We start from the raw sequence: 11,995 nt of genomic DNA on the forward strand, positions 1-11,995 counted from the left end.
TAAGAGAGTGAGGAAATTTAAAAAAATATATGCTATACATTTCAATAAAATGTTTCAACTAAAATTGGTTTGAACGAGATATCATTATTAGTTTTTAAGAAATTCATTTTCAAAAACCGCTAATGTAGAACCAAGTTATTTTATAACTTTTTTATTTTGCCATCTACTTGGTGCAACCGCCCAAATGCGTAAGGGGAACCCTTACGCATTTAATCCTTTTCTCTGTAATTCCTTCGACAAATATTTCTAGACCAAGCGAAATGATACTACATCATTTTTCAGTTTTTGATCGGTCTGGCTGAAGGTTAACAATCGAATTACTGCTTGGCAAATTAATTTTGGGTTTTTTCTTACTTAAATAACATCATACAAAAATTTCAGCCATATTAAGGAAATCATAAAAAAAAACAGAATTGGCGCTTGGCATAGCTTAAACAACAATAAAAATGCCTGGCAATAATAGATTCATGCTATATAAGTTCAATAAACATAATAATAATAAAAAATAACTTCTTAAAATGGTTTGAAAAGTTGAAATTTTACCTGTACAAATGCGATGCGCACTGATGAACGCAACCACTACCGCCTGCCAGATAGCCCGTATGATGTCTGGGAGAGTGAGAGACATACTATATCTAAAAACTGGCTTTCTTGAAATGCTTGTTTTTTCGACGTTGCTAGCTCTCGTACCATAATATTATATTGCCATTAGTCATCAATTCATTAGGCATAATGCCAGTGGTATTGATTTTAAATAAACTGAGTAATATACAAGGAAGGAAAATACTGAGTATTTTACTTCTAAGAAAATATCTACATATTTTATTCGGTTCAATAATTTAATTCCAACTCGCCATTTTTCATACTAAGTAGCTTCCAATCCATGAATTTGTTATTCACCCCACAAAAAAGTAAATTAGGTACCCACTCCTTAAGGATTAAAAAATAAAATACGAATATAAAATTTAAAGATCGATTTAATAAAACAAACTGCTATACATTTATCGGCTTATAAGAACCTAGAAGGTATCTAAGTATTGTTAATATAGATACATAATACATAGATAAAAACAGAATACTTTATAGTAGGTTTTTTTTGAGGGTACTTTATTGTAGGTACCTAGGAAATTAATACCAAAAATATAGGCATCTTATATGTATTTTTATATAGTGTAAACTAATTACATTGCTCCAACACAGAATCCTGGCCCATTGGGTGGCTGTGCGTGTATGCCGCGTCGGTTCATGCGGCAGGCGTGTTCCTCTAGACGGCGCTGCACTGACGACACTGCCTTTGGACTGCTCTTGTTGTATCGTGGTGCTTCCGCGCTCCACAGTTTCTCAGCTACTGCGCTAGCACGGGGCCATACCCTAGAAAAAAATGGACGATGAAGTGCCCCGTGTATAGCAATAATAGGGGCGTTTTTGGAGCTCGAAACATAAATTGGTGTGATTGGGTGTTTGTTATATTTAATTCTAGCAGGCATGGTCTTTACGTTAATGTTTGTGCAAGTAGGTATGACTACCACTAGATAACAGAAATTGGGTAGTTTCTTAGGTCAAAAAAAATATTATGACTTTTCAATACCTACAATAGAATGTCCCAAAATAATCGTACTTTCATTAATTAATTTGACGATATACTTATTTTCAGATTTATTCTAGCTAATTTTTTTTTATGTGATGACGTCATAAGTTGCGATCTCGTACAAAATTCATAGAAAAGTATTATTTTTGACATCGATAAAAGTACAAAAGTATTGAATTTGACTAGTTGGAAACTGCCATAATGTCGTCGGTCGATTCTTTCTTTCCTTTTCTTTCCCGGAATGAAAGAGATACGTGGGCAGTTTTATACACGTCTATGCATAGGCACAGATTATCATACAGCCTACACCTACAGGTACAAAAAAAAGACATATTACAGAGAGGGAGAAAAGAAAATACATTTACACGATGCGGTTGTATCGCGAACAGAAGTTTATTCACTCCACAGCCCACAGCATCCTATTAAAAAAAGGTTTTATCGCAATTTTAAAGTGGATTGCGAAACTGCCTTTACATATAATTTATCGGCCTGTTAAATTAGAAACGCATGCACGCACCTGCTTATCAAGTTTCTGTCGTCAACTGCTTCGCCCCACATGCAGGCTTCTCCACCCAGTATCTTGTTCAAGTCCAGTTCCTTATAATGTTTTGGGATCAACTGCCGTGGGTCCACTGCGTAGAACCCTTCCCAGTCTCCTCCATTAGCCAAATAGTCCAAGTACCACGATGCTGAATAGATAACTTTGTGATTGGCTTGCAATACCTGTGAGAAATATTCGATTGAAATTAGTATGTAGGTACATGTATAACTTTGATACCATGGAACATAGTAGGGCAAGTGACCCGGTTGTGGCCACCGACCCCTTTGTGGCCATTTGGACCTTCAAATATTTATAACTAAGGCATGGACAAATAAATTACTCTGTGATGTACAGTATTTAAAATATTGAATATTGGAGACACTGATACCGTTGGCAGCTTTGATGTGTCAAACTTCACTTCGATGCAATAAGTCATTCTTTTTAGTTGAGGGTGAAATTGTTAAGATCTTAACAAAAAGGGTAAGGCGAGCGGGTGAGGATTTGGTTTTTATTTTTTAAATCTTTGCTTATTGTTTGGATGTTTATGTTAATACTACATGAAGAATATATTGTCTAAGTGAAACTAAAGTTATTTTGTCGCCATATGTTTCTGAAGTGCGGTTATTAGAAGGTGGCCACTAATGGAGACAAAATTATGAATTTCTCCATCTTTGGCCACATGGCTGGCCAAAACTAATGTACACAGACACCCGACTTCTTCCCCTTTATTTTATCGTGGCTTTTTTTCCTTGGCTTTACATATCAACAAATACATATTTTTCATTTTCAGAGATGCAATAAATTGCCTTCACACAAAGGGGAGGTCAGTTTACTTTGCAGCTTTTACCAACGTCATATAAATGTTGATCTCTTTATTTGTAAGTTAAATTCAAGTGAAGTAATAATATTTAATATTTTCCAAACTAAATAAAAACCATTGTTTGTAAAATGTCCAATTTAATTAATAAATTTTGATTACTTTTATTGTATTTTTTGATGGCCAGAACTGGCACACGACCGTGGCCAGAAATGGCGCGAATCTGGCCAAAAATGGCACAAACTCCCTTTATTTTATCTTTTTTATACAGTTATTTTTCTATTGGACGTTTTTTAAAAAAAGGGTTTTCTTAGGCAAGGTTAATACATGTTAAATGACTTTTTACAAGAAATATGTTCGTGATAACAAAAACAACAAGTTAAGAAAGCATCAAAGTCGACAAAATTCTTAAAGTGGCCACAACCGGGTCACTCACGATACCTACCACAGTGTTCGAAGTAGGTATATAAACTAAAGAGTAGAATAAGTAAATAATAGAACTGTATTAGTTTCGTGGTATAAACAACAGCGTATCAACCTTAATCCCTTTTCTGGGATTTTGATGTTGAACACGGAAAGACAACAACACACTAATTAAAAAGGTATGCAAGAAGCAATACTCACACGACACAATATTTACATATGTACATATTAATAATACAGAATACATAGTAACATATCTAGGTAGAATTACAGTTAGAATTAAGGCAAATACAATACAATACAATTTTAAAACATTATATCAGATACCAAGATGCGACGTACCATATATTTTTGAACCTTTTTATTAATTTTATCTATAAATTAAAACAGACAGCATTAGGAATTTTAGGAAAGATAGGTACAGTTAGCAACAAGAATTAAAATACACTAAACCATTATAATAAACTTTAATTCTAAATGCATAATTTTATGAAATAAAAATCATCTTAAACCAATAATGTTTATCAAACGTTATATTTCGCAAGCACCCGGGCCGTTGGGTGGTTGGGCGCGGACGCCGCGGCGGTTCATCCTGCAAGCATGCTCCTCTAGACGGTTGGCGATCAGATCTCCGTAATAGAAGATGTATCGAGGATTTAAAGCGGACCACAGAACTTCTGCTGCAGCGCTGGCGCGAGGCCACACCCTAAAATCAATTAAAGCTTTGCAATGCACAATGCAGATGCACATACACTTTATACTTTTAGCAATAAAAGCGAGTGACTTCAAAATGTTGTATCAATCGTGGGTTACAACATCATCATCATCATCAGCCGAGAGACGTCCACTGTTGAACAAAGGCCTCCCCCTTAGTCCTTCACGTAGAACGACAAGCCGCCACCTGCATCCACTGGCTCCCTGCGACTCTGACGATATCGTCGGTCCACCTAGTGGTTTGCCCACGCACGTTACGTCTTCTGGTCCGCGGTGACCACTTGATCACCTTCCTGGCCCAGCGGCCATCAGTACTCCGAGCGACGTGGCCTGACCATTGCCACTTCAGCCTGCATAAGTATGTTGAGAGCTATGTCTCTAACTCTTTGTTTTTTCGTAAATTTCCATATTTCGGATTTTGTCGCGTAAAGAAACTCCGAGCTCCATTGCTCTGGGCGACTCTGAGTCTCCCTAAAAGGTGGGTAACAACAAATTCTGCAAATTGTATACCTACATAATACATAGTTACAAAATATATTGGTGAACAATATTTCAGCCATTTAATTAAGCATTTTACGCATGCTTTTATCATGCACAAGCAAGCATACTGCAAGGGAAGCTGTAAAATATTTAATGCAGCGTTTTAATGTTATGATAATTATTATTAACACGTGTTGCGAAGGTCATTGCGTATAACACCGTTACCTCACTCACCTAGCAATGAAGTTGGTGTCATCGACTACTTCGCCCCACATACAAGCTTCGCCGCCAACAATGTCTTCTAGATTCAATAGTTTGGTAAACATTATAAAGCGCCGTGGATCGGGAATGTAGAACTGTTTCCAATCTCCGCCATTATGGAGTTGGTCTAGGTACCAGGACGAGGAGTAAATGACTTTGTGACGTTTGGACAGGATCTGAGTAATTAATGTCAATTAATAATACTAAGTGCAGAATTTTTTCGCTTATAAAATATGTCTATAACGTCGACCCATCAAATGTATACAATAAAAAAAAATCGTGCGTGGCTGTCGAAATTAAAGTCACTAAGTTCAGTTTTCGTTGAGACATACCTAAATTATTACTAAGATGATGGAGTAGTGAACGTTGAGGTAAAACTCAGGTAACGAAAAGTTAGAGAAGCGCAAGGACTCTAGAAGAATGTCTTTAGGCTTAACTAACTTCACGCCCCCTGAAGTTTTCGCATGGTCCATTGTCATGTAACCACGATGATGTAAAATACTGCTGCGAAATAAGTACTGAAATTGATTTATAGTTTCTTGGTTCAAAAGACTAAAAGAAAGAATGAGTAACATAAGTAGTTATGTAAACCAACTTACTGAAATCATATCCTTCGGGCCAATAGTTTTCCACACTTGTACGATGGCATCACTGGGTAACGTCACATTGTTAAAAAAGACCTCCTGAAATGTTTAAGGAGAATTCTCGTAACATATGAATCAAAAGACAGATATAGTTCATGTTGCAGGTATATTGGAGTTAGACGTACCTGCCAGACTATGGGCTTAGATTTCTGGTCCAACAAAGGAAGGACCTTAGTCATGAAGTACGCGTGCAGTTCACTGGTGCGAGTCATGTTATGGGCGTCCATGAACTTGCATATTTGTGGGTTTGATCTCCTGGAAAGAAAACGGCAGTGACTTGGAATAAGCGCAGGAAGAAAAAGCTTTAAGTCATGAAACATAAAGTCGACAGTCGAACGTTGCGGTCGCAGCGACACGCTTGCAATACAACATCGTCGTGATTGTGTGAAGAACCTAAATTAAGAAGTTATTGCAAAAATATCACTTTTTTATGGTTTGGGGCGGCAATCGAGTAGACTGTACCTAATGGCACGGAGCATATTTGTATGTTGTATGACCCATTAATATAGAAAGTTAAACTTATACATAATATGATTAGTGTTTATGCTATGTTAACAATTAATAAAATCTTACCAGCAGTTCAAAGCGACTTCATCACCTCCAAGATGGAAGTATTTGTCGGGGAATAGCTCCTGCACTTCATGGAACAGCTCGCCTATTAGTTTGTACGTGATGTTCTTGGTTGGGTCCATGGGCCCCAAGCCTACTACTTTACCGGACTTGTAGCATTCTGTGAGAATTCCAGGGTATGCGACGCCCCATGACCTCGTGTGTCCTGGTAACAGGCAATTACATAATTTATTATGAAGAGGAATGTTGTGTATGTCCGCCATGTCAGTCGTATAGACATAGACACGTAGGACTGGTAGAGTATTCTTGTGGACCTTTCTATTAAAATATTTGTCACATCTAACGATACCTAACGTCTGATAATAGCCCATTTCGACATTTGTAGTTTTTGTAAATTGTTCAAAGGTGAGTTTGCATAGCATTAGGTAAGTACTAGAAGCAGAGCAGGATAATTATAATTTAGTAGAAGTGGTATTCATAACCAAGAGTATCTACTTGACACTTTCCCTGTATCGATTAGTACATGCTTATCTAAGGTCATTCTTGAGACGTTATCTCAACGACTCACTGATAAATGTAGTATTGTGTTTACTAGAATGGGACAATCCTCGGTTTACTATTACATGTTTACCCATACGACGCGGCGGACAAAACAAACCACGCGGGTAATAATAAATCTAAGTATTTTTATTTATTTCTTCATCACAAAAACAGTGAATGGCGGACTTAATGCCTTAAGGCATTCTCTAACAGTCAATAGGGTAGTGCAGAGAAATGAAGCGGATTGATGCGAAGCCAAAACACAGGCACAAGAGAATAAATATAAGAATACAATATACAATACATATATACACATAATGGAGAAAGTTTCCTCAATTGACTTGAGTCTGCCAATCCTTAATTATATGCTCGCGGACTTTAAATTTAAAGGAACTGCGATTTTTTGCCACTCTGATCTCCTTGGGGAGCGCATTCCACAGAAGAACAGATTGAATGAAAAAAGAAGAGTGTAGGAAGTATGTACTTAGATCCCGTAAAACCCAATTAAAAAGTTTTATGACAAACATATTTTGGCATACCGGCCCAAGACAATTACTAAAATCTTTATATTTACGGCCCAGCGAAAGCCCAGCGACCTAAAATTATGACATGACTAGCTGGCCCGGCAAACTTCGTACCGCCTCAAACATTTTGTTCTCATCTTCCCCTTTTCCAAAATTTGCCAAATCGGTCCAGCTGTACTCGAGTTTTACCGAGACTAACGTACAGAAATATTATTTTTATATATATAGATCATAATATTTTCTTATATTGAAATTGTAACCCTTTTAATAAACATTTTGATAGAACGTAGCAGTCACCTGGTACGTCGAATTCAGGCAGTACCCGGATCCCCCTGTCTTGTGCGTATTTTATGATCTTGTTGATGTTGGCCTTCGTGTAGATCATCGAGGGATCGTATGCACCTTGTTCACTGTAAACAGTGGTGTTGCGATTTGTGATCATTATGCTTGTGCAAGTACCCCTAAGTATATTTTAAATTAACTAAAAAACACGGTTTACTCACGTACATTTAAGCTAAAAAGCTAAATGGAGAAAAGCTTTACTTTAAAGAGTCCCTATATGACTCGAAACTAAGTCATATAGGGACCAGCGTGCGTAGACGCGGCGACGTCGCGCTACCTACAGTAGGCTTACCTCAGTACGTGAATAAACCACGATAGTTATTACAAAAATAAGTACATTTTTCTATTAATCATCTACGACCAAGTTCGTACCTTAGCTGCGGGAATCTCTCGCTCTGATAAGGAAAGCTCTGATCGTCTACAATGTGCCAGTGCAGAACATTCATCTTGTTCATTTCCATAGCGTCCAAGGTCTTGAGTATGTTGGCGACACTGAGGTAATGCCTCGATGTATCGATCAGCAGCCCTCGATACGTGTATCTCGGGAAGTCCACGATTTGTGTCGAGTTGATAAGAACATCCTGTAACAAGCAAGTAGCTCATCAAACCGACTCCTGTACCCTTAGTACGAGTTTGTTTTACGTTTAAAATAATCGAAACAAGAGCGCTCTGATTGGTTGGTTTATTTGAGCCGGCCAATCGGAGCGCTCTCGTTTCGATTACTTTAAACGTAAAGCAAACTCATACTAAGGGTACTATTTGCTTTAAGTACAATTTTTAAGTAAAAGTCAACATCGCTAAGGACGCGATTTTGAATGTCAAATAAAATGAACAGAGATGTCTGTCTGTGAATCCTTTAGTGCTAAGAAGAAGGTATGTGCTCGGTCTAAAATTAGAGTTACTGTCCACGACGTGTCATATGACGGATGCATGCATTCAAAGGCCGGAGTCCTCGAGAGGCTCGATTTAGAAGATCCGATACTATTGGTCTGATGATGGCAGCCTAAGATGCAGTTTTTTTTTTTAGTGAAGTAAGAGGACCATTCTTCTTAGTCTTTCCCACATTTGGGACAAAATGTGAGTATCGTGTTATCGTGGAAATAAACTTACTTTATACCCGTTAGACAAATAGAACAGTTGTGCGAAGGTTTCCATGCCCCTCAGTATGCCCCATATGGAGTCACTGGTCAGCGACGATACTGCAGAAACGTTGAGACTATCTGGAACATAATTTTTTTAATGTAATTTTTATTCCTTGAAAATGAAGAGTAACAGTCATTATTAACAAGATTTGTTTTCCATGGATAAAAGTAAAAGTGCGTTGTGAACTGAGCCATGTCAAGACATGCGCACGCGGCGCGCTTCACGGCACGGCCAATAATTAATATTAAACTAGACTGACTAAATATTGTCTTATGGCCCAAATTAATAGCCGATCTCTCGGATTGAGATCGACTTTCGATATTACTTGTATGGTTTCCATCAAAATTCGATACCGATTTAAAACTAGCTAACCCAGCGAACTCCGTTTCGCCACCAATGATTTTCTCCGTTTCCCTGATTTTCTCTTGATTTTTTCCTGAATTTTCTCACGGAGTTCGAGACCTTTCCGACGAATGCAAAACCGTGGAAATCGGTTCGTGCGTTTGGGATTTATAGTGTCAGGAAGGAAAACCTGACTTATTTTTTATATTATAGATTATCAAATTCTCGTAATAACCGAATCAACTAGTTAAGAGACAACCGAGTTATCTCTGCTAATGTAATGGTGTACCTATGATGGATACTTACATTTCTCATCCATATCCATGTGCGGGTAGGCCTCGCATGGTCTGCTGAGGTTTATCTGCAGTTCTTCTAGCGTACCTAGGAAGTCGGGATTTGTATCCACTTGCCGAGGTTCTGCATTCTTCCATGTTTTCTTGGAATGTCTCCACACTATGTGGTGTGTGCTCCTAAGCACTGCGGTGTATCGCTCTATAGCATTTTTTAATATTTCACACGATTTTCCTGTCTCCTGTTGAAAGTAATAAATAAAAGTTTATCGTTTACTAAATGTTGGCCTGGCCTAGGACGACATTGTTACTTTTTGCAACACGCTGATGATTTCGTCTTACTTGTACACTCTTTGCCATTATACTTCATATGATCTTTGGGGATGCAAACGGCCCTTGACCAAAAATAAATAAATATTATTGCGAACGTCCATCTCGATATTAAATGTATTTTTAAAAGAGGATGTAAAAGAGAAACTGTGCATTTATAGGTCAATGGATGTTCGTTAGACGTGGTTGACAACTTTACCTAAATACTTAAAATAGGGCTTTGTTTAGACTTTAGATGTTTGAATTGATTGGCGGCGTAAAGCTTTCCGGAAAAATATTACCTAAATGTTTTTACGATGCTAGCTGGTTAGGTGGGTTAGGAGTACAACGTACGTATCTTAGATGTCTTTACATAGCTTTCTTTTTTGTAGGAGGAAAATCATCCAATGACTTCTCCCACCTTTGGTGACGCGAGAGTGTCAGACTCTTACTGACCAAAACCACCACGTTTCCATTCCTACTTAGATCCGGAGAGATAGTGCATACAAATTACGTTCTTAATTCAAAGTTATGTGTCTGATACATAGAGGCTTTCCAGTCATTGTGAAATAAGTCCTAAATATATCGTAAAAAGGTTTAATACATAATAATCTTGATTAAATATCATCTGTGCTGAAAACTCTATATTTGGATGTCATCATGTCATTCTAGTATTATAATAGTGGTCTATGATGTCATTCGTATGACAACCAATAAACATCGTCCGTATTTCTTCAATAATGTAAGAATTATTAATTTAGGTATCGATGTTTTCCTTCACCGTATGTCAATAGTGTGTAAAGAAACTTTGAAAGTAAGTTTAAGTTTGAAAACCTCGCATGGTGCGATATTGACCGGCACCTTCATGGTAGAGGAGCGGCGCCAAAACCTCCAGCCTACCACAATACTTTAGTTCACACAAGTTTAGCTGTAAGAGCTCCAAAAACTATACGGCCCTAGGTATAATTGTATAGCTTGTCTATTTAAAAATAGGAGTTATAATTCAATCGCTATTATATAGATTAGATAACTCTTTAACTTGTCAAAACTTTGTTTTCGGATAGAAAGCCTTAACGACTATTTTAGTTTTTTACAGTAATGACTAAAAATTTGCTTTAGTTTCATCTATTTACAATTTGAGCCCAAGCAGGCAAGCATGATGAAGAAGTATACGTCTCCTTTCAAAATTCAATAGATTTGACATTTGATTAGGTAAATAAGGGAAAAGTGTATCACATTTACAAAAGCGACTGATTAATGGACATCAAGTCGCCAATCTTCACTAGTTCTATTACTACTACTAGTAATCAAGGACGGTTCGTTAACGGCGTAAATTACGAGAAAAACTTTAATGAAGATTCATTTAGTTTTGACAATGACTTTAATGAAATATGTACACAAGGTAGGTACTAAATATTATTATATTTTCTACTATGTACATCTTTTACATAGCTATAAATAATATGTTTATTTATAATAACTTTCTATGTTTTTTTTGATAAGCCATTATCTATTATTTGTATAAAACACATTTACGCACCTATTTTCTTATAAATATTACACAGATACCCAATATTGATCGTAAAATTATCAGTCGTCTAATTAAAAAAAATAGAAAATCGAGCCGTGACGTCGCATTGGTCGATCTATCTTAAATGTACAAAGATATTATTATATACTTGAACTGCATTCTTGTGTACCTATGTAGTTCAGCTAGAAAATACTAGTTCGATACGTAGCCACTTAATTTGATCCCCAATTCAGTCTTGGAATTAACTTACCTATCTAACACGATTAAACATAAAAACGATAGGACACTCGAGACGAATTATTATTTCTGTCGATATGAAAGTACAATGACCAGCGGGTTGCTTCTTACAGCAGTGGCAGTAGGTATGATAAAATCAATACTTTGAACAATGTAAAGTTCCGATTTAGATTTACGAGTTTAAATGAATTGGTATCACTTAATTTAGTACAATAATATTGTAAAATAGATTTCGGGCCACATTTCGATACATAAAGAGTTATATTTCATTTCATAACTTACCGTAAATTTAAATACTGAAGGCGATAGTTTAAAATAAGTCTGTTCTTTTATCTGCTGTTGCGGCTTTGGCCACACTTCCCCTTTCGTCGGTGGGTATCTTGGACCGGGATTAACGATAATAAAACTGTCCACCAAAAATATACAAACTACATTAAAAATAAAAATCAGCCGGAACATTTTCGCGGCAAAATATACACAAACCGTACGACTCGACTGACAGTCCGGAGTGTACTGTTATTTTTATAGTGCTTTATTTGTCATTTTATTACCATAGATTGATAAGGTTTTAAATAATTAAATAGTAATTTTAAATTATTAATGTCTTGATAATTATTACTTATGATTTCTCATTATATTCTGAATATAGTCCTAAAATGTTACCCTATCTATAAATTTTAATTAATGAAAATATTATTT

At 36.6% G+C, this 11,995-nt stretch overlaps 1 protein-coding gene across 2 annotated transcripts; it reads right to left on the minus strand.

Moving 5' to 3' along the window:
- Positions 1-959: 959 nt before the first annotated feature.
- LOC118267578 (beta-hexosaminidase subunit beta) lies at positions 960-11,954 on the minus strand. Of its 2 annotated transcripts, none has more exons than XM_035581647.2 (10): positions 11,579-11,954; positions 9,236-9,461; positions 8,555-8,664; positions 7,817-8,025; positions 7,400-7,512; positions 6,042-6,243; positions 5,594-5,723; positions 5,424-5,507; positions 2,106-2,311; positions 960-1,371 (listed from the first exon to the last, which is right to left on the minus strand). In XM_035581647.2, the coding sequence occupies exons 1-10, from the start codon at positions 11,753-11,755 to the stop codon at positions 1,182-1,184; spliced, it is 1,647 nt and encodes a 548-aa protein (XP_035437540.2). In that variant the 5' UTR covers positions 11,756-11,954; the 3' UTR covers positions 960-1,181. The 2 variants fall into 2 exon arrangements, with proteins under 2 accessions (XP_035437540.2, XP_035437541.2); XM_035581648.2 differs by lacking the exons at positions 960-1,371; positions 2,106-2,311 and adding exons at positions 3,820-4,075; positions 4,798-5,000 and having other exon boundaries at positions 11,579-11,872.
- Positions 11,955-11,995: the final 41 nt, after the last annotated feature.

This window comes from Spodoptera frugiperda, chromosome 6, assembly GCF_023101765.2.
Source record: "Spodoptera frugiperda isolate SF20-4 chromosome 6, AGI-APGP_CSIRO_Sfru_2.0, whole genome shotgun sequence".
Taxonomy (NCBI): domain Eukaryota; kingdom Metazoa; phylum Arthropoda; class Insecta; order Lepidoptera; family Noctuidae; genus Spodoptera; species Spodoptera frugiperda.